This window comes from Vidua macroura, chromosome 7 (genome assembly GCF_024509145.1).
Source record: "Vidua macroura isolate BioBank_ID:100142 chromosome 7, ASM2450914v1, whole genome shotgun sequence".
Lineage (NCBI taxonomy): Eukaryota > Metazoa > Chordata > Aves > Passeriformes > Viduidae > Vidua > Vidua macroura.
The window spans coordinates 14,543,951-14,565,976 of NC_071577.1; the positions used below are offsets into that span (position 1 = coordinate 14,543,951).

The 22,026-nt window shown below is 49.6% G+C and overlaps 2 protein-coding genes across 5 annotated transcripts in view; both read left to right on the plus strand.

Moving 5' to 3' along the window:
- PLEKHM3 (pleckstrin homology domain containing M3) overlaps window positions 1-4,883 on the plus strand; it is a 75,037-nt gene extending 70,154 nt beyond the window's left edge. For all 4 annotated transcript variants that reach the window (XM_053982862.1, XM_053982865.1, XM_053982866.1 and 1 more), the window contains 2 exons: window positions 1,776-1,904; window positions 4,806-4,883. Coding sequence is in view for 1 of the 4 variants with exons in the window: in XM_053982868.1 (XP_053838843.1) it covers window positions 1,776-1,800 (25 nt within the window). In the remaining 3 variants the exon portion in view is untranslated. The remainder of the gene's footprint in view (window positions 1-1,775; window positions 1,905-4,805) is intronic.
- An 11,723-nt stretch (window positions 4,884-16,606) lies between these two features.
- Window positions 16,607-21,182, plus strand: FZD5 (frizzled class receptor 5). Its single transcript, XM_053982927.1, has one exon. The coding sequence runs from the start codon at window positions 16,697-16,699 to the stop codon at window positions 18,425-18,427; it is 1,731 nt and encodes a 576-aa protein (XP_053838902.1). The 5' UTR covers window positions 16,607-16,696; the 3' UTR covers window positions 18,428-21,182.
- The last annotated feature ends 844 nt before the right edge of the window (window positions 21,183-22,026 follow it).

The window sequence follows — 22,026 nt, forward strand, 5'->3', positions numbered from 1 at the left end:
CCTTCTTTACTTGAAAACCCTGGTGTGGCTGTGATGGCTTGAGTCATATCTTAAAATGCCAATTTCACCCAAATTCATTAGGGTGGCTGTTAATCCAAATTGCAAACATGCCGCTTCTGGTCAGCATTAGAGATATCTAGGTCTGGAGAGCTATCAGCTGTCTAGGACCAAAGTGTATTAGACTTTGTGCACAAGTGTCAGTGGCTCAATTATTTATTTATTCCTGTCTAATCCACATGTTAAACCATTATAAATCCTTGAATACACAGTATTGTTTTGGTGGAAAAAGGATTTGTTTCAGTTTTGCTTATGCACTTGTCTACTAAGTTAATTTTCCTTAAACTAAACTGTGCTTTCAGTTTTGATTTTTAATTAATACCTGTGATACCAGGTTACCTTATATGAATCCCTGCTATACTTGATGTAAGCAAAAGTAAATTAATGAGCAAAAAAAAATGTATGTTTCATAGGTATTAAGTGATAAAGGCAGCTTCCAAATCAACTTTAGTTCAGTCAAGGCAGTTAAAAGCCAGGGAAAGCCAGGTGTGAGCAGCAGAGCACAGTGGCTGATGTGGTCCCTGGCAGCCTGTGCTTTCCTTCCTGCCAGAGCACCAGCTCACCTGCACCACTTACAGTGAATTTTAGCATTGCTGGCAGTGCACCCTGAGTTTTTGGAATACCCTTATGTGTGTGTTCTGCTGTGTTAACTTATTTGCAACATTGTTACATGTGTTTCATTGTTTGCGTTGTTTGGTTTTTTTACTTTTGACAAGGATGTTTTTTAAATTATCTGCAACTTCTGGGCAATAGTCTTAATTTATTATTGATGTGTAATGATGTTATAATTTAAATCCATTGAGTTGAATTGCTTGTTGACACTTGAGCAGGGTTTATTTGGGTTCACTTGTGACTGCATCAGAGCACTAGTCCCTCCTGTATAAAGGCAACTCAATAAACACTAAAAAAAAGTTACGCGTCTTTTTTAATTTGCCTTCTGGTGGGTACTGTACCATGGGTAGGACAAGCTCTGAAAGAGTGCTAGTTTTCTTAAAAATGCTTCTCTGCTGGTTAAAGTCTTTTGAAACTAAGAAAATATGATACTTACTGTTCCCAGATCTCAGCCAGGAGGGCCTCTGGAACTACTGTTGATGTCTGCATCAGGCTCTGGGGGTTTGGATTCCCAGTTAAATCTTGTGTTTTTGGAAAACCACAAATTCCTAGATTTTTAATGGTGCTGACCCCTGCCACAAGCTCCCAGGGGAGCTTACTGTGGCTTTGAGGCACCCCTGGAAACAGCTCCTGGGAGGCTTGCAGGAGGCAGCTGCTTACTGTGTAGCTGCCACATGTCCTCTGCCAGAAGGGCCCAAGGTCAGGGCCTTGAACTCTAAGTAAAGGAGGCATCTCCCAGGTGGACTGAGGGGACCACTGAGGGTCTGGAAGGGAAGGATTTTGCCTGTTATGAGGGTTCTCACACCTATGGATGTAGGAACAGGGAAGATTCTTGTTCTTCTTGGTTGTTTCTTCCAGTTCACCAGCTAAGGAGCTTCTGCAGCTCCTTGAATCTGGATTTGATGGCTAAAGATTGCAGCACAGAGCTGTGGTGGAGCTCATGGGTCTAAAACCCCTGCCTGAGACTCCCGAGAGCATTCCACACCCAGCCCTATGCTCTGGCAGCATATTTCAAAGAGAAGGATATATCCCCTCCTTCACTATCTTCCTGCCCCTCCTCAGAAAGACCAGAAGTCCATCAGGAATGTCACTCCTCTCTCCTGCAGGAACCTTTGGACTTCATGCCTGTGATGAAATCAGCTACAAGCAATGAGTTAATGTTTGACCAGGACCACACAAGCTGCACAGGGAAACCATGTGCAAGACCGTCTCTTCCTCCTTATTTGCTTTACAAGGTGAGCAAGTTCTGTTATGACATCTCCTTGCCCTTTCACTGCCACCTCCCCTCCTCACTTCAGCCTGTAAGAGATGGTGTGAAAAAGCATCCACGCAGAGCAGAGACCATGGGGTCTGTGGAACCCTGGGAAGAGCATGCCAATCTAAGCTCTAACTCTTCTTTTAAAGTCAGGATAATTAATTTTAAAAGAGCTACCCTTCTAGCTCTCAGACCAAAATTAAGACTATTTGGGTTAATATGTGAAGTTGACTGGTTTTCTGAAAGAATAGAGCTAGCAACCTCCTCCTTTCCTTAGGGACTGAGGGGGACCTTCCGGGTGTGAGGCTTACCATACCTTTTCACTAAGAGCATGCTGAGGGCAAATGAAAATATTCTGGGAGTGTGTGTACATAGCTCTGGACTGTCTTGTTAAAAGAGTTCTTGTTTAACTAAATACTCTCCAAAATAGTGATCCCATTTAAAGGCCTGAGTATTACCACTATGAGAAGGTGGTGAAAAGCATCTCAGATAATCAAGTGTTACAATTAAAACCAGACAAAGTCTTCAAGGCAAGCAGGACTAAATTCCATCCATTTTAAGCATAGACAAATATAAAACTTGGCATTGAAGCTGCAAACATGCTTTTAAAAAGTCAGTCCATTGCTTATAGTAAGTGACTTTCAATTTTCTATAATTTAGTTTCAAGGCATTAGCATTCATATAGATATTAAAAATGAAGTTGTGAGGCTCATCTAGAAAGCAAGACAAGTCAGATAAGAGCTTGTGTTAAAGGACTGAACTTTCATTTAGTTGAAGATCATGTTTATCATGATGCATTTAGAGGTAAGTAAGAAGGAATTATAATTAAAGTTAGGTACTGTTTAAAAATAAGAAAGTGCAAATTACTGAATCAGTGTAAGAAAGTAATAGATGTAATCAGCGTGCATGAAGCAGTTCAGTCCAAAGTGCTTTTCTAGCATTTAAGATTATAAATGAATCTTATTTCTGACTGACACTGCAGGCAAATATCTGAAGTGCAGCAACAAAGTAATGAAACACAAGGAGTGTGCAGTTTTGGGCACCACAGTACAAGTAAGATGTTAGGGTACTAGAGAGCATCCAAGAGGAGGGCAGCAAAGATGGTGAAGGGCCTTGAGGGGAAACCATATGAGGAGCAGCTGAGGTCGTTTGGTGTGTTCAGTCTGGAGGAGAGGACACTGAGGGAAGACCTCACTGCAGTTACAACTTCCTTGTGAGGGGAAGAGGAGGGGCAGGCACTGATCTCTGTGGTGACCAGCAACAGGACCAAAGGAAATGGCCTGAAATTGTGTCAGGGGGGATTTAGGTTGGATGTTAGGGAAAGGGGTGGTTGGGCACTGGAACGGGCTCCCCAGGGAAATGGTCCCAGCTCCAAGCCTGGCAAAGTTCAGGAAGCATTTGGACAATGCTCTCAGGCACAGGGCTGAATGACTCTTGGGGATGGTGCTGTGCAGGGCCAGGAGTTCAACTCCCTAGTTCTTGTGGGTCCCTTCCAACTCAGCTTATTCTGTGTCTCTCCCTCAGTTTGTACCTTCCTCTGCAGTGATTTCTGAAAGCAGTGGTACAAATGCCCAGGAAAGCAAGGCTAGGGTGGAAAACAAATGCCAGCACCATCCTGTCATCAGACACTGTCACACAATGGCTTGTGACATTGGTGGATGCTTTCTTGTGTACGTATTGCAAAATGTCCTGTTCTGCCTTGGACTGTGCACTTCTGAAGGATACTTGTTTCAGATTTGACAGACAGCATGTTTGATCCTTTAAGCAGATGCAAGATCTGCTGGCTCTAATGAAAACTGCAGTTTGTCAAAGAACCAGAGCTGGGCTCTTAGTATTTAAAGACGGGAGCTGTAGCAGTGTATAAAATTGGCAGGTTCCTTGTGAAATACAAGTGCATCTAGCATAGAGTTAACCCTGGGTGATAACAGGTAAAAGAGGGCAAAAGCATAATAAAATACAGGTCTCTACTGTAGGTATTTACACAGTATCAACATTGTTAGCTGTGCTTAGAGATTTATGTCAAGTGTTAACTGCACTGTCATAAAACAATAAAGTACTTCTGTGAAGGGCTTAGGGCAAAGGGGAGGCAGAGAAGTCTCACTATATAAAGCCCTCCTCCTGCATCTGTGGCAATCCATGGGAATGTTTCCATAGTTGTCAGCAGCAGTTGTGTGGAGGCCTGTTATGGGAGGGCAAGCAGAAGCACGTTTACTATGTTTAGAGCAGGTAAAGAATGATTTTGTCTCAGGGAGGATATTGCCACCACCACATTCTAGGAGCTAACGCAGCTGATAAGTCCACCTTGCAATAAGTGGAGAGATTAGGGTTCCTCCTGGCAGCAGGGATGTCCTTTGGTGTTTCACAGAAATGCTGAACCATAAAACCTGAGAGATTACAATAAGAGAACTACTGTGCTCTGTGTGGCCATGGGGTGAAAAGGGCAAGAGTCCAGTGTCCCAGAGTTTCTACACAGTGTACCCTGACTCTGCACACTTCCAGCTCTAGGCTGTTGCAACTCTGCTACTCACACTGGGCTCACAGTAGGCTTCCCCTCAGCATTTTGGCTGCAGGACCAGACTTCTCATCTGAGTTTAGTGTTTGTAGTGGACCAAACTGAAACGCCAGTCCTAATCAGTCAGAGCACCAGGGAGTTTAGATCCAGGCACGGTGCCTGCCTGTCCATGGGTCTGTAGCTCCAGTTTGTCCTCCCTGCTTCTTGTGTCTGCCCTTCATGAGGTTATGGCAAGATTGCTTCTCCACGCCATGCTGATACATGGGACTTACTAGAAAAGTATTGCTCTTCCACTAGAGATGGTTCCTATGGAGTTGTTCCCTGTTTAGATGCCATTATATGGGATGGTGTTTTCTTGCTTCTTTCCAGATGCAGGAAGTAATTCTTCTTTATCAAAACATCTAGTAGAAGTCCCCCCTACCACAGCAGTCCCACAGCTGTCCTGAGAGGGGGTAGGAGAATTACCTGCTTCCTGACCCTGCTCTGGACAATGCTTCTCAAAGGTTAGTCAGCTTCAAATAAGAGAAACATCTTTGCCCAGAAGATTTTTCAAAGCCCCTCATAAATTTGAATATTGCTGCCAGCCTTGCTTTCTCTGTCAGGAACCACAGTGCTCCACACCTGCTGGTCTTCACTGTTCTCTGAGGGAGCTGATAGGAGCTGTATGGAAAACAGATGGGTAGGTGTTGAGCACTTCAGCATCTGACCCAATGTCTCTCAACTGTCTGAATTAATTTTGAGCCAACGCAACTGGATGACCCTTCCGTACTTCTTTCTCAAAAGCATTGTCCATGACATTTCTTGTCCCATATTTTATCTTAAAAGCTAATGAATAGAGCTGAAATCTGTCCCTCACTTGTCAGCTACATCAGCTTTCAAACTCCAGGCCTAGCTTCATACTGGGACAGCTTTCCAAGTCCATGGGCTCATTCCTGCCGTATTTTAGTGTGAGACTGAAATACCACTCCTGAGTCATGGGTGGTGTCACAGTGGCAATAAGCAGCTTCGGTCCCATGGCACTTGTTGTCCCTTTCATACCTCTATCCCTCAGCTTTGCTGGTGCTGGAGATGTGGCCCAGATTCATTCCCCTGCTCCCAACAGCACCACAGGCTTCTAGTCCACAGGACCAGTACCTACCCCAGCAGAGTGCTGTAGGACACCCTGTCCTTGCATCCCACTGTCCTGGTACAAAATACAGATATGTTAAACTCAGTTTAGAAACAGGTGAGCAGTCTCCCGTGTGCTCTCTCTCTCCCATGTACTCTACCAGGGCAGAGTGCCTCAGCACCAGCATCTTCTTGGCTGTGTGTGTGACCTTTTCCCATTAATATCTCAGTAGTGTCCTCATCACATGAGTTCTTCAGCCTCTGGTATGGTGAGACAGCCTGGGAGATTGTGATGACCCTCTTACATTGCACATCTCTTGCTCTGCACAGCCACGCGTTACAATTTTTCGCTTTACACTTCCATGTAGGAATGCGGGAGCAAGCTGCCTGGGACGGGCAAGGACGTGCCCGCGGGAGAGACGCGGAGCAGAGCGCGTTTCTCGCTCCTCACACTTTTCTTTTTTATTGACCCGCCTCAGTGATTGGAAAGGACCCATGTCCCGTGTTCCACCCCACCCCCCCGCGCGGCCCCTCTTCTTCCCCAGCCGCACAATTGTCGCCGCCAATTAGTGCATTGTTAGGGCACACAATGGCGCTGTGGCCACTGGAATGGGCCGCTTTTGTGCGTCTCCAGTCGGCTGTAGGGGCAGTCAAGATTCATTTAGGGCCTTACACAACATGGACAGAAAATACTATCAGAAAAGCAAAAGGGGGAAAGAAAAAGGGAGAGGTAGCGAGGAGGGGCGGGGGGAGCCCGCTATTCAGGGGTTAGCCCAGCCGCATGAAAGGCCCAAGAAGCAGTGCCACATTGAAGACGCCCCTTGGAACACAAAAAGGAACCGGGGCTTAATAGTAATTAGTGGGCAAACTGCAAAGCGCACCGTGGCTCTCCAGTGAATTGTTCCTGCACTTACTGCCATAGCTGCCCCTTCCCCCTTCCCTCCGGTCTGCCTGGGAGGGGGGCAGCTCGGGGGTGGGAACTGGCAGCCCTCCTTTACCCACCGGCTCCGGGGAGGCCTCACCAAGCCCTTCTTTGTGGCAGGTAAATTGGATTTCATTCTCTAAAGCTCAGAGCCAGTTACAGGAGGTACTTTGCAGCCAGGGCAGGGGGATGGTTTCAGAGTCAGCACCGTGCCCGTGTCAAGGACCTTTAAGCAACCCTGTCCCTTCCTGCAGCCTGCCACGACACACCTTGGGGCTCGGCTGTTTGCCTATGGCCTGTCCCTCTTTCCCCAGCAGAGACTTGGAGGCCACTGCTGTTGTTTTGCTTCTGTTGTTTCCCCCCTTTGTTCATAAAACAATCACCTGCACGAGTTTTTATGATCTATTTAGGGAAAGGCCTGATAACACCTCACCTAGCTTAGTAAAGGTGAGGAATCTGCTCAGGCTGAAGACCAAACCTTGCCCATCCTTTTAAAAGTCTGCACAGTGCAAACAACACTTGCCTCCACCTCTCTCCCCTCAGATCTCTCATATCTGTGCCAGTTCTCAGTCACACTAAGGCCTTCATCAGTACATATAGAAATTCTTAAAGAACATTTTGGCCCAGCACACCTTGGGATTGTCTTTGGCAGCTGCATTAGGGTGCAGGTGAATGTGTTTAATCCCTACTTCTGTAGAGATCAGGTTGCTGCTGGTATCAGTCTCAGCTCATCTCTGAACTTCTTGTACTAGGTTTAGTCAGGAGCCTATGTGTCCCACACCACTGTGTCTTGATAATACACCAGATTAAAAGAGCCATAAGGCAGGTTTGACCCTACATAAATGTGGTTAAGTATTGAGGAGAAATTAAGGACATCTTAGCCCCCATGGAAAGTACACAGAGGCACAAAATTAAGAATCATTCCTTTTATGTTGTCAGGGAATCTAAATATAATCTATGGAAGAAATCTGTGGGGTGTGATGGTTAGTTTGTTGGCTCTTCTTAGCTAATGGATGTATGTTTCAGCTATCCTTGAAGACAGGGCTGCTGAACAGGTGCTCATCTGAAGCACAACCACACAGTCCCACAAGTTTAAACTGGGCTCTTGCAGATTAAGCTCAGTGTGGTTAGACTAGACACCAGCTGACCAAATTTAGTAGTCTCAGCTGGAAATGTTTCCAAACTGCAGCGTGTGAGATACACACACACAGCTCTGGACCACCATCTCACTGCTGGTAGAGATTGAAAATGCCTCCCTGTTTCCTCTGGTAGCTATGAGTACAACCCTCTCCTTTCTCCTGGATATCCAAGCGAGCCTAGGAAATACAGATGCTGCTCCAGTACCAGTCTTTTTCCATGACCTGGAAGCCACAGCCACTCTGTGTGTCTATACAAAATAGGTTTGGTTGTATTAGAACAGTGAAAATAAGATTTACAACCAAGACTTTTTGTCTGTCTGGAATCCCATCAAGGGTTTCATATGAGGCTGTGGGCAGCACAGCGGGCATCAAGGGCTCAGCTGGTGTTGCTGGGATGGCTCCTGCAGTACAAACACAATCAGGGAGCTCACTGTCTCACAGATAGAGCTGGTTGAAGGCACTGTCTCACAACACAGAACGTGTCTGTCTCTCACCAGCCACAGTACATCCTCCCTCTGCTAATTAGCAACGTCCTTGGCAAAGTCTCAGCTGAAAGGATTACCCTGTCTTCTCACCTTGTTCTATCCCTTCCTCCCCGAAAGAGGGATGTTTGGTCCTGTCAGGATGCAGCCTGGCTGGCCCAGGTAAGGAATCTGCCTTGTTTCCCTCCAGACCGCTCGTCTACCGTCTACCAGAAGATGGATTTTGTCTTCAGGACAAAAGTAAGTCTGTCCCTGACTGAAGGGAGGTGCTGCCTTGCCTCCCTGCAGCAGAGAGCAGAGGTTGTCAGTCTCTTGTGCTCTAGTGGAACAGAGACAGGGAACAGCATCTGCAGCAGGAGCCAGAATGGTATTTTTCCAGCTTAGCACTGTGGGATTGATTTCACAGCTCTCTCTGGCCATAGAGACAAACCACAGACCTTTTGTATCTGCAAAACCAAGGAGAATTACCTTTCCTTTCTCCTGTTTTTTGTATTCCCTGTCCAAGAGCAGTTTGAACTGCAGGTACATTCAGCACCTGGCACAGGTGGAAGCTTGCACAGGAATTTCTGTGAGTGAACCCACTAGAATCCTGTCTGCCTCGTGATGGTGTAATGGTTGGGGGTCTGGCACTGCCAGTCTGAAGGAGACATGGAGAAGGGCTCAGCTTCTCCTTTGTCACAAATAGTGGGACAGGTAATTCACCAGCATAAGGGAAGTACATTCCAGCATGAATTCTCCTGCAGTTGGACAGACTTTTCTGAGCTAAAAGCTGAACCAAGCTACTTCAGCTACTTCAGTTTTCATGCCATAAGGAAGATGCTGACCTACGTGAGCCCCATCTTTGCAGCAATTGTGCTGCCTTTTGTGTCAGCGTGTTGCTTTTACAAAATCAGTTTGATTGTATCAGTTTGGTAAAAAAAAAAGCCTGTAAGAGAAGTACACAACCTTGTCATCAATATTTTTGGCAATTCATAGCACTTGTGGAATATTTCGGAGCACTTTCTTGCATCACCAGGTCATATCCCAAGCCAGATAACATAATTGCATGCTCAGTGTTGCTGTACATGGCAGTGAGGTACAGGATTTAGAAAATGGATTCCTTTTTTTGCCCAGCAAATTTCCTGGTTTGCTCCAATTCTGTTAGCATTAGTCCCTGCCTTTATGGCCACAGAGAGCTGGGAAATCAACCACTCAGCCTTGAGCTGGAAAAAGACCATTCTGGCTCCTGCTGCAGACTCTGCTCCCTGTTTCCATTCCACTACAGCACCTAAAGGTCACTTGCACGTGTTAATCTTTCACATCTGACTAATGTCTGAATGGGAAGGTTGCTAGCAACATCTTTGCCAAAATAACTTTGACCTGTGTATTATATTATGCCATGAATGACTTGCAGAAGGAAGTAATCAAAATGTGTATAGTGCTAGTTAGTGCTAACTGCCTTTTCATCTGTTTCTGGCTCTTCTTATTGTGTCCAATAAATGTTGATTATGCAGGGATTTAAATCTGTATTTCAACTTAGTTTTATCCATGTGATGTGAATGACATGACTCACTAAATCTTAGTTCTAATATTCCTCTAGCTCTGTGTCAAGCACTTCAAGGATGTCAAAAGCAGACAAGGAAAATCTGAAGTGCCTGTTCTTAGCAAGAATGCCTAAAAGGTCAGGTAAAAGACATTGTTTCAGGAGGTCTCTGGCTTTGATACTTTCTGGTTCATAGAAACACAAAATGTGTGTGACTGTTCTCCTTCTAGGGTAATGTACATAAGTACACATACAGAATAAAGCTTTCAAATGCATAATTTTTGATTGCTTCTGATCTTAAGTGAGCAATATGGCATGTTGTAAAAGAGTCCAGTTTCTGGAAATAACAATCCCTTAAGGTTGCCTCAAGAGAATCCAGAATCACTGCATCTGGAAGGTCTTGATCACAGCATCTTGAGATATTAGTGAAGAAATGCAGTCAAACTGACTTACATGTTTGAAATCTATTTTAAATAAACTCTGTGTTTTAAGGAGAAGACAGACTGAACTCGAACTATTCTGAACACAGACTGAAGTTGCTTTTAACAGCAACAGTTGTTATCATATGTTTTGCACCAATTCATAGAATTTTAGGGCCAGGAGAGGCCACCCATAACTGCAGATGTTCATACTGAGAGCGGTTTCTTTGTAAAGTGTCCATTTGGCAGAGGCAGAAAATCTCTTGGAAATGTTTCTGTTTTGACTGACCAACTTTCTCTGAAAATCAAGCAGGACCTAAGAGACAAATGCTCACCAGGCAAATTCCTGCCTGAAGTCTGCCCAGTTTGCCAGCAAGATCCATCACTCCAGGATTTCCATGTCCCCCACTTCAGGTCCTCCCCCATCCTTTGCTCCTAAGGCTTTCCTGGGCAGGGGGCTTCTAGGAATTCTCCATGTTTTGAGAGGAAACCTTCTAGCTTTTCCTGATGCTGCAGGATTGCTCAGAAGTATGGGCAGCTTGCCCTGTTTGGAACAAACTGGTGTGTTTTACATTGTTTTTTAATGTTGGAATTTTCCACAAAGCAGAAATCATAAGTTATAGCCAGCTTCAGTCTAGGCTGCCTGACTGTTCTCCAGAGGATTAGCCATTAAGAACTTGCATCCTAACTCTGAAATACTTGCCACAAATTTTTCAGACAAAAACCTGTCCCTCTTTTTTTCTGCACTAAAAAAACTACTTAGTACTTCTGTCTCTGCAGCTGTAACAGATAATATGTCAATTTTATCAATCTATCAAGCAGATAGAAACAAGTCTCCAAAGGCTGTGATCTGAAGCAGGGCAGGCAAAGCATTTTGCCAAAGAAGAACTGTTTTGAGCAGTTTCACCCTGAAGGTTTCACACAGCAAAGGAGAGGGCAGGAAAAAGGCAGAAAAGTAAAGAACTATTTTTGAGATAGTGCTGATCAAAACAGTGTTGGTCTGAGGACAAGTCAAGCAGTAATTAGTCCATATTGTTATTGTTTCATAAAGGCACTTGATGGCTCCCATGTATGAGCTGGGGGTTTGTTTTACTCTGTGGTCAGTCAGAACTGGTGTAAGTCAGTGCTGGTCTTTGCTGGGCTGCAAAGCTGGGCTCCTTCAGGCCTGCTGAGGAGCCTAGCCAGGGATTTGGCTTCTCACTGCACTGGTCTTCAGAAACCAACACTTGTGTTCTTGCATGCTGGCCCCCAGAAGGTTACAGGGAAGTGGTGATGGCCCCACCTCATGTGCTTGTAGAGGGTTAGATGTGCTATGATGCAAACCACAGTTCTGTGGCTCTTAGGGTCACTTTTGCTGGACTTTCAGATCAGACAGGGCAAAACTTGTGTGGTTCATGGGAAATGCTCTGGTCTCTAAATTAGGAAAAGGCCTGAGCTGTTCAGACCACTAGAGTGGCAAGCACTGGCGCCTTGGTTGAGAAAAAAATATCAGATTTCATGCTTCAAGGCTGATCATTTTGCAGCTTTCCTGAGAGCTTGGTTCGCTTACAGCTATAGGCATACAAATATACGTGCCATACAATAATCCAGCTTGGAAATCCCACTGGAGCAAAGTATTTAACTCTGAAAAATATTTGGAGTATCTTCTTTGCAATGTATAGTGCAGCAAGAGTTTAAGAAACAATCTCACTGTATTTAAACAGTCATTACTGCTTTCTGGGTAAATAACACATGTTTTTAAAATGGTCTCTATACACAATAGGCACTAACACAATAAATCCTAATTGCTCTGAAGGACCCATTAGGCTGTATCAGGTCAATACATGGCGGAGCTTTTTTGAAAGTCACTCACCCTGTTGTTACATAAGCCACAAATTGAAAGTCCATAAATAAGTATTTGCCAAATGAAGAGTGAGGGCTTTGCCAGGGCCATACTAATTTATCATGTCAACTTAACTATGGAGACTGTTTTCTTTTGAGAGAAAAAGAAAAGAAAATAAAAAGCATAATGTGCTGTGTTTCAAAAACTACATATCTGAAAAGTTTCAGATGTTTCAGGCTGCACTATACCCCCCAAGAAAATTAGATGTAAGGAACTTCACTGCTTCCTCTTTAGCTCAGTGTTGTGAGTCACAGCAAGGAGATTTGAAGACTAGCCATAGCCGTGGCATGGCAGAGGCCCATCCTCATCACCACCAACCCTCCTGCAGCTCTGGGCCAGGGCCCTGATCCTGCCACTGCATGCTGTGGGTAGTGGCACCTCAGGACAGGAACATCCCTTCAGTATTCTAACTGTGGCTCATGGGAAGGTTCCCAGTTCCTGGGGTCCAAAGAAAGCTTATTACATACATTTTGTGTGCACTTATATGTACAAGTATAGTTAACTAATCAGTTATGAGTTTGGCAAGATTAGTTTTATGTGCAGCCACTCTGCCTGATTTTACTTTCATCTTATTTACCTGAACTTCTGGTGGCATTTTACAAACTGCAGCACTTGTGTTAATTAGGTGTTGCTAAAGTCTGTGTCACTGTTAGAAATCAAGTTTTGGATTTCACTCAGAAGTTTTCAAGTTCCATGTAACTTTTTGGATATGGCTACAGTTTGGCATGGTTTCGTTTTCCTGCAATATGTTAAGGTGTGTAATTGCACAGGTGTATATAAAAACAAATTGTATTGATGTAAGCTAGGATTTTTAAGGGCATTTCAGTAAAGCATGGTGAAAAGCATTCAAGTGATTTAAATCTGAATTCCTGTCCCCAGGCCGCAGCCTTTAATTCATCTGGGCACAGGAGAAATGTTCATCCCTGCTGCTGTTGCACTTCAGTAGGATTTGTGTGCAGGGTCCCTCTGCAAATGCAGGCAGTGATTCTCACTCTGCTCTGCCTGCTTGCAAAGGGCCAAAGAGTCCCTGTGTCTTCCTGCCTGTCAGGTCCCTCCTGCCTGCAGTGCAGCAAGTACCTTGATCTTATTTAGGAGCCCCCCGCTCCAGGTGCTGTTACATGAGGTCAGTCTTGGTGCTGGGGTTTGCAGCACAGGCAGCCTGGAGCTGCAGCTCTCGGGTGGGAAGGCAAACACTTGCCACGGGTGGAAGCAGAAGCACACCTGCCTTTGTGCAGCATGCAGCTGTGTCCTCAGTGTGGTGCAAACACTGATATCCTTTTGTACCAGTACACAGTGGTCTGCTGTGCTGGTGCTGCCTGGGGGCTGCACCATGATGCCAAAAGGGATGTCTGTTCCTGCACTCGTGACAGGCAATAAGGCACAGTCTTGTAGTGCTGCAAACCACCTTATGGTCCCCAGCACCTCCTCACTCAAGCAATTTGTTATCAGGGGTCACTGCTAATTTGAGCAATGCCTGAGCCAGCACAGCCTCCAGCTGGGGTGACTGGCAGGCTGCCCACCAGCACCGGGAGACCGGAATCACCTGTGCTAGGCCCCCACTGCTCCCTTCCTGGGAGCTGGAGACTTGTCAGCAGTGAGGACAAAACCAGGATTTGCTGCTTCAAGCAAGAAGGGTCGAGGGCCAAGGGGTGGTGTGCTGATCCTATGACAAGAGGGGCAGGAGGTTCCTGCCCTGCTTTGGTGCCGGCAAAGCCAAGAGCGAGATCAGTGTTCTCTGGCTTTGTCCCTGCCCAAAGCCTGGGCTGAAAAGCTCTTTGCAAAAGTCTGCTGAGTCCTCTAACAAGGGCAAGGGCAATAGCCAGTCTTTACAAAGGAAACTCACTTAGTCCTTTTCTAAAGTCTTTTAAAAGTCATGGTATCTTTCACAAAAGCAATTTGTCCAGGTAAACAGTGTACACTGACAGTCAGCAGTGAAAGAACTAAACACAGAAATATTATCACCTTTTTACTTTCTGCTTCTACCAGGAACCACTGCATCCCAGCTGAAAACACCTCAGTGGGTGGAAGGTATGTCTGTAAGGACACGTATTGTCAGTCCATGCCTGAATCCTCTGGGCTGGAGCCAGGAGCAGGGGTTAGATGAGTTCCCAAGAAGACCTGTCTAGTATGGTGGAGCTTCATGGACACTTCTGCACATGGATAAAAGGTAAAGTGATTTTTAATAATTTAAGAGTTTTTTTAACTACAAAAGCATTTTCTTAGGGCCAGGATACACTTCCTTTTTTGTCTGCAGGGTTTGACAGTAAATTTGACAGTAAATTTTGTGCAGACACATCTTCTGTTACTAATAGTGATGGATGCACATAAAGCGCTGTACTCTCATACTGTACTGAAGAGATGAGTAACGAACCTATCAACTGCACTTGCACTTACCCCATATTTAATCCTGCTCTGGTTGTTCTGCTACATATTCATAAAAAAAAAAAAAGGAAACAGAAGCACAGAACAAGCCAACAGATGTCTACCTGGCTCTTAATTGGATTTGATGTGTCCCCAGTGTAGCAAATACAGCATTATTTACAGCCAGGCTCTAAGAATTAGATACATCTGGAGGAGTGGCAAAACCTGAACCAGGCTACAAGAGTTGATAGATTAACTGAAATGAGGAGCTGCCCCATTTTCCCCTTCTTATCTTCTCTCTTCCCACTTATGTACCCATTCCCCATTGTGTGTCAAATCAAACTAAGACGTTGCCCAAGAGAATGCTCATAAAAATGAAAAATGCCAACAAAAAAGACAATTTCTGCTCTTATGGAGCTTCATCAGCATTTTCTAATTGTACAGCAATGATGATAATAAAAAGTCTGCCCTCTTCTCTCAGCTATAATTTGGATAATCAACTGACAGCTATAATGAAACTGTCTGTGATTGCTTTCTGCTGGGCTGCTAGTTCACAGAAACTCATTGTTGAGGAGAATTAAAAGTTATGACTCCTTCTACAAGGATATGCTACTGTCTTCCAAAGGAACATGTGACTTATAATTTTCTTCTATATAGCTCTATTACAGGGAAAACTTACAGTGTAAAGCAAAGAGGTATAAGGATGTGAGATTTTTTTTTTCCTTTTTTAAAAAAACGTTGTTAAGCATCAAAGTTGACGGTGCCAAGTAATATGCATGCCTAGGCTGGGTGGATGTGGATTTCAGGGGTGGTCGTGAGGTCTCTCGCCTTAAAATGACTGATGACCTTGGTTATCAGCAGTCAGTGCTCTGCCCCTGGTTACATCAGCTGCTGGCCTCAGAGCAGTAAGCAAGCCAGGTTTTACTTCTGGGAGGAAGGCAAGAACTAAGTCATGCTTTGAGTATTTGCTTTGTGGGCTCTGGGTGCAGTTAGGGGTATTTTGGGTGCTGGTGTTCCACAGCCCCAGGCCTTGAATGCAAGCTATTTGTATCTATGATGTGCTGTGGGTATGTTTTGACTAGTATATCCAGGGCTGGATGCAAGAACTCTGATCTAAATTGTCCTTCTATCCACATCCACTGAGGTGGAGTGAGTAGCTCCTGTGCAAGGGCTTGGGAGCAGCCTTCTGCCTTGGTCAGAATAAGGCTGTGCCATAGCAGCTGCAGTCTGGACCCCTAAATTTGGCTTCTGAAGCAGGTCTGCTCCCCTGTGTGCCCTGAACATGCCGTGGGCTTCAGGGCTTTCAGGGAAGCGCTTGAAAATCGGGCTGGCAATTTCGGTGTTTATGAATGCATGGACTGGAGGATTGGAATTCCTGGCAGCTGAGCGCGACCACCTCGGTGGTTCTGGCAGGAGCCCGCGGTCCCAGGGTGCTGGGCAGAGCCCTCTGCCCCAGCACGGTCTCGTCGTTGGTTCGCGCTGCGCTGCAGTGCCTGCCACCCGCCTGGGAGGGAAAAAAAGGCCTGGCCGAAGCGGATGGCGACCGGAATCCGGGGCAGGACTGTGGTAGCGCAGCTGCCTGCACCCGGGCAGGGGCGGTTTTCCTTCCCGCCGAGGCTCAGCGTTCCGGGAGTCGGGAGCGCTGCCCCGCCGGGCAGCAGCGGGAGGCAGCGCCGGTAGATGCTACAGTGCCCCTTGTACCCGGGCTGATGTGCCACGGCCGGAGCAAGGCAAAGCCGACCAGGACCCCTTCACGTCTTCCCTTCCCCTACCCAGGGTTTCCCCCGTTCGCCCCCATCCCGCGAAGAGGGGCTGAAGGGCTTGAGGAGGAAGGGGAGAAGCGGCAGCAGCGCCGGGGGCACCGCCTGCCCCCCTCCTCTAGGCGCTTGGCTCTTCGCGCCGAGCTGGGGGGGCCGGGCCGTGCCGTGCCGTGGCGGCGCTGGGGGGACGGATGGTCCCGGGTCTCGGGAGGGGCCCGGCGGGCAAGAGGGGAAGGCGATGCACAGATGCGGAGCAGTCAGTGGTTTGGCAGCACCGTCATCTTCTCACTTCGCCGCCTGCCCCCGGGCCGCCGCGGGACTCGGAGCGCCGGCGGACGGGGACCCAGCGGGACGCCTCCAGCAGCGGGGGCCGGGGCAGCGCGGCGTTTCGCCGCCGCGGGACTCGGTGCCCAGCGCGGGGGCGGCCGCGGGGAGCCCCGGCGGGGCGGGGCCAGCGGCGGGGCGGGGCCGAGGGCGGTCCCCGGGCGGGGCGCAGGGCGGGGCGCGGACCGGCGCGGAGCGGGGGCGCCCGCCCGCCCCAGAGCGCAGGTGGCGGCGGCGGCGGCGGCGGTCCGGATCCCGCTCTCGCTCCCGGCGGGGCCCCGCTCCCGGCGCGGAGGCGGCAGGTGCCCAGGACATGCGGCGGCGGTAGGACGCGCGGCGGCGATGGGCGGCCGGGGGCTGCCGGTGCCGCTGCTGCTGGGGCTGCCGCTGCTGCTGGGGCTGCCGGCGGCGGGGCGCGCCGCCTCCAAGGCGCTGGTGTGCCAGGAGATCACGGTGCCGATGTGCAAGGGCATCGGCTACAACCTCACCTACATGCCCAACCAGTTCAACCACGACACGCAGGACGAGGCTGGGCTGGAAGTGCACCAGTTTTGGCCGCTGGTGGAGATCCAGTGCTCCCCGGACCTGCGCTTTTTCCTCTGCAGCATGTACACCCCCATCTGCCTGTCCGACTATACGAAGCCGCTGCCCCCCTGCCGCTCCGTCTGCGAGCGGGCCAAGGCCGGCTGCTCGCCCATCATGCAGCAATACGGCTTTGCCTGGCCCGAGAGGATGAGCTGTGACAGCTTGCCGGTGCTGGGGGACACCGAGGTGCTTTGCATGGGATACAACCACACGGAAGCCACCACCCTGCCGCCTTTCTTTGGGAAGCCCACGCGCCCTGCCAAGGACATGGCCAAAAACCTGACGCCACTCGATGGGCAGCGCCTCTCAGGCCTGGACTGTGGTCAGACTTGTAAGTGCAGAGCGCCCCTGATCCCCATCTCCAAGGAGTCCCATCCCCTGTACAACCGCATCAGGACTGGGAAGGTACTCAACTGTGCCATCCCCTGCTACCAGCCCTACTTCACCCAGGATGAGAAGACCTTCGCTACCTTCTGGATCGGCCTCTGGTCCATCCTCTGCTTCCTCTCCACTTCAACCACCGTGGCCACCTTCCTCATTGACATGGAACGCTTTAAGTACCCTGAGCGCCCCATCATCTTCCTCTCTGCCTGCTACCTCTTCGTCTCCATGGGCTACATCGTGCGGCTGGTGGCAGGGCATGCCAATGTGGCTTGCAACCCGGAGCACCACCACATCCATTACGAGACCACAGGCCCTGCTCTCTGCACCGTGGTTTTCCTTCTCCTCTACTTCTTCGGCATGGCCAGCTCCATCTGGTGGGTCATCCTGTCCCTCACCTGGTTCCTGGCAGCTGGCATGAAGTGGGGCAATGAGGCCATTGCCAGCTATTCGCAGTACTTCCATCTGGCTGCCTGGCTCATCCCCAGTGCCAAATCCATTGCTGTACTGGCACTGAGCTCTGTGGACGGTGACCCGGTGGCCGGGGTTTGCTATGTGGGCAACCAGAGCCTGGAGAATCTGCGGGGCTTTGTGCTGGCACCACTTGTGGTTTATCTCTTCACCGGCAGCCTCTTCCTGCTGGCTGGCTTCGTCTCGCTCTTTCGCATCCGCAGTGTGATCAAGCAGGGCGGCACCAAAACTGACAAGCTGGAGAAGCTGATGATCCGCATCGGCATCTTCACTGTGCTTTACACCGTGCCTGCCACCATCGTCATTGCCTGCTACATCTATGAGCAGCACAACCGGGAGGCCTGGGAGCAGGCACAGAACTGCTCCTGCCCGGGGGACCCTCACCGCCCCAAGCCTGACTATGCTGTCTTCATGCTTAAGTACTTCATGTGCCTTGTGGTGGGGATCACCTCCGGCGTTTGGATCTGGTCTGGCAAGACACTCGAGTCCTGGAGGCGCTTCACCACTCGCTGCTGCCGGGCCAGGAAGCCTGCGGGCGCCTCTGTGTACGGCGAGGCCAGCCCGGCACTGGTGGGCAGGACGGTACTGCCCAGTATGGCCTCCTACCACAAGCAGGTCCCACTGTCCCATGTGTGACCAGACGGAGCTTCGGTGACCCCAGCCACAGGGAGGAGAGGGTTGCGAAGACCCTGGGCCACAGAAGAGGGGGTGACAGCTGGGCCACCCCTGGCATCTTCAGCCCCACTGTGGTGGTGCTGCCTGGGACCACGGGCACAGAGCAGCTGCAGCCCCAGGCAGGGCAGGAGGAGGTGCTGCCAGCTATGTAGGGGCAGAGGGATGGGGAGGTCTGGAGCCTGGCACTGCCATGTATGCCCCATTTGGGGTCCCACATCCTGGTTGGAGTCCTGGCATGCTGCTGCCTGTAGGCCAGTTGGGTGGAAGTAGGCCCTCAAGCACTGATTTGCGTCCCACAGCGAGCCTCTGGGCAGGTCTTGCTGGTGCTGGGGTGAAAGGCAGAGTTCTAGCAGGCAGGGCAGCAGATGGTGGCCTCCAACCCCAGGTGGGGGCTGGCACTGCCACTGAGCCCCTCACTAAAGCCCAGAGACTGGTCAGGGAGAGCTGGCAGGGGGATGCTGCTTCCCTGGGTGCCCTGGGCAGAGCAGGAGACTGCCCTCAGTGCCCCCAGAGCCCCGAGGCACAGCTGCATGTTGAGGAGGAGAAGCCTGGGGGCCCTGGTGCGAGGCAGCCGCTGGCCCTGCTCAGGCAGCTGCACGCTGAGCAGGAGGGGAGGAGCTGTGCGGGCCGGGGGCTTCACGGGTGGTGGCAGTGCAGGAGGAAGGGGCCGTGGAGAGGCTCTGCCACAGGGACAGGGTCCCATCTGTCTGCAGTGCAGACAGGGACCAGGTGATCCCCTGCGGTCCCTTCTGCCCTGGGCAAGCACATCTGGCTCCCTTCAGTCAGGGGCTTAGGACCGGGCAGGAGCTGGCTCCGGTGGGCTCAGCTGGGTGGCACTGTCCCCCTGCTCTGCGATGGGCAGCCAGCTGCACTGCCCATGGAGCCACTTGGCCCGAGGGGCTGCACAAGGGGCCGTGTGGGTGGTGAGGCTGCCGGCCCAGCACGGGGTTTGCAAGGAGTCCTGGCCCTGCTGGCTCTGGCACCGAGAGCGGGCTCTCCTGAGCTGTCCTTTGCCCTGGGAAGGGTCGGTGCTGCTCATGCCTCTCGCCTCTGCAGTGGGGTGAGTTCCTCGGCCCCCCTTGTCCCGTGTGGGTTACCTGGGGTGAGGGAGGCAGGCCCTGTGTCCTGCCCGCCAGCTGTGGCATGTGGCACAGCAGCTGAGTGCGGCACAACCAACCCTAAAAGGGTGCTTGCGCCCCTGCAGTGAGCCGTGACTGCACGGGGGTGTCCCAGCCAGGTGGCAGGCTGTCTCTCCAGAGCAGCAGCTGGGTTTTCCGGTCAGTCGGCTTCAATACTTGTTGCTGCTTTTTTCAAAGCTGTGCCTCTGCTGAGAGAGTACCAGGTTTGAGATGGAGCAGTTAATTTAGGAAAACTTAGCTGAGCACTCACACCTCTTTTCCTCCAACTTCCCAAGCCTTCTTCACTTCCCTGGATCAGACAGCAGCTGAACACTGACAAAACCATTGCCTGGCATTAAGCAGTGGTGACAGCTGGGTTTCAGTAAGTAGAATAATGGTGGGGGGGCCCTGTTGTCAAAGTCACTAAATGCAGCCAGGGCAAGGGGCTCCAGCTGTGGTGCAGGATGAGGCTGGCTGCCTCTGGCCACTTGTGAAAGCACTTGAGTATTAATTTTTTTTTCCGCCTGCCCTAAGCAGTGGTGATGTATGTAACTCCCAGCCATTACTGGAGTCCTTTTTGCCCTTCATCAAGCATGGCACTGTGACCCAGCTGTTCAAGCACTGGAGAGCAACTGCTGGCTTTGCTCCTGCAGGACTTCAAGGATCTGAGGTTGATCTTAACACCTTTGGACCACTTCAGTCAAAAAGGTTTCCGCCTCATTTTAAAACCAAAACCTGGGAAGTGAGGGAACTCTCAAGTGGCACATCTCCGGATAAAGGTACTGCATGAGTGTCTCTGGGGAGTCCTGGATAGAGGAGATAGAGGTGCAAGGATGGAGGGCTCACCAGGGATTGTTCAGCTGCACCCATCCACACTCTTGCAATAGGGCTCATCCCCTCTAGCAGGTTGGAGTACTTTATTGTGGACAGAATTGCACCATATTGTGTTACACACTGTGAATAGTTGTATTATAGCCTAATTTGTACATAAAGGAGCCGTAGTGACCTTTGATACAGGTTAGGGACAGGTGTGTTCTCAGCAATGAGGCAGGTCAGGCGCAGAGACACTGTGGGTAGTCTCGTGCTGTAATCCAGGGCATTAAATGATTCCAATCTCCTCCAGTCCGCACCTTGCTGGACTCCTCTGTCTCTTTAGTGCCTTTTGTAGATACAGCTAAACACACATCATGCAATACAATGAACAAAACCATGTCAAAGGTGGTATTTTGCTGTTTTTGTTTTTTCCAAAGTGCAACTGACTGTGTAAAGAAATCCAGGATTAGCTACAAACCGTTGCCTATTGAAAAATGCAAGAGCATTTTCAGCTTTGATGTAATGGTAGGGTAATACAATCAACTCGTGTTTGAGCCTGGCTTCTCAGCAACAAGTGGCAGGAGGGGGGAAGGAGCTGTTGCCTGTGCCCTGTCTGCTGTAGCCAATTTACATGTTGGGTTTTGCCTCTTCCGTTACCGATGCTGTTCAATGTTGCTTAAATAACTGTACTATATTATGTGAAAAGCTGAAGAAATTTTATTCAAAGAGAAGTATCAAGATTAGTTATTTATGAGGATAAAAAATAGCGTGTGTTGTTTTCTTTACTTCTGCTTTTGTTAGAGTGTTTATTACCTTAAAAGCTTACCTGTTGGGTGAGGGGGAGGCGTGTGCTGGAGGGCCAAGTAGGGCTCTTATCACTGGGGATCGTGGGGAACTGGTGAGGCAACTGCACTTGCGTGGCACAGGAATAGCATGTTCCATGTGCACGAACCCCACGCAGCGCTGCCTTTGGCACGGAGGATGTCACACATCCGTGCCCTCAGTGCCAGGCTCTGCCCTGTGCCAGGTTCTGTGCTCGGGGGCGGCCGTGCTGGCTGTGCCCGTGACCACGCTGACAGCGTGTTCCCTGACGGGCCAAGGTCACGCCTCACTGCTAAAAGAGGGTTAACTATCAACTTTTATTTGCATTCTGCAGTTTGCACAGTACGTGTCCCTTGCCCTGTGCTGAGATCAGGCCCTGAAGAGGTGCCCTTTGATACTCCTAAGGCTAAGCAGATGACAGCTCCTAGCCAAGCAGGATGCTGCATGCTGGCCCATTTGGGTGGCTGTGCTTCCATCTGCGAGGAGCACTTGGGGAGGGACAGCAAGGGGTTAAGGCTGGCTCCGTGGTGACTAATGGTGCAGGACTCTACTATCTAGTTAGGTGTGTAGGCACACACACCAGGTCCCACCAGATAGGATCTCTTACCTGGAAGCAGCATTCCAGCACCCAGTGATAAACCTGACAGTCCCACAGCCTGACTCACCTGATTCTGCAGGGATCTGCCCCCCCATTCTCAAGTACAGGCAAAACACACCATTGGGGCTGATCCTATCGCTTGAAGGGCAGCAGTTTTGGGGTGTGGAGGGGACATGAACCATTTCAGCATCAGGTTCTTCTCAAGGAGC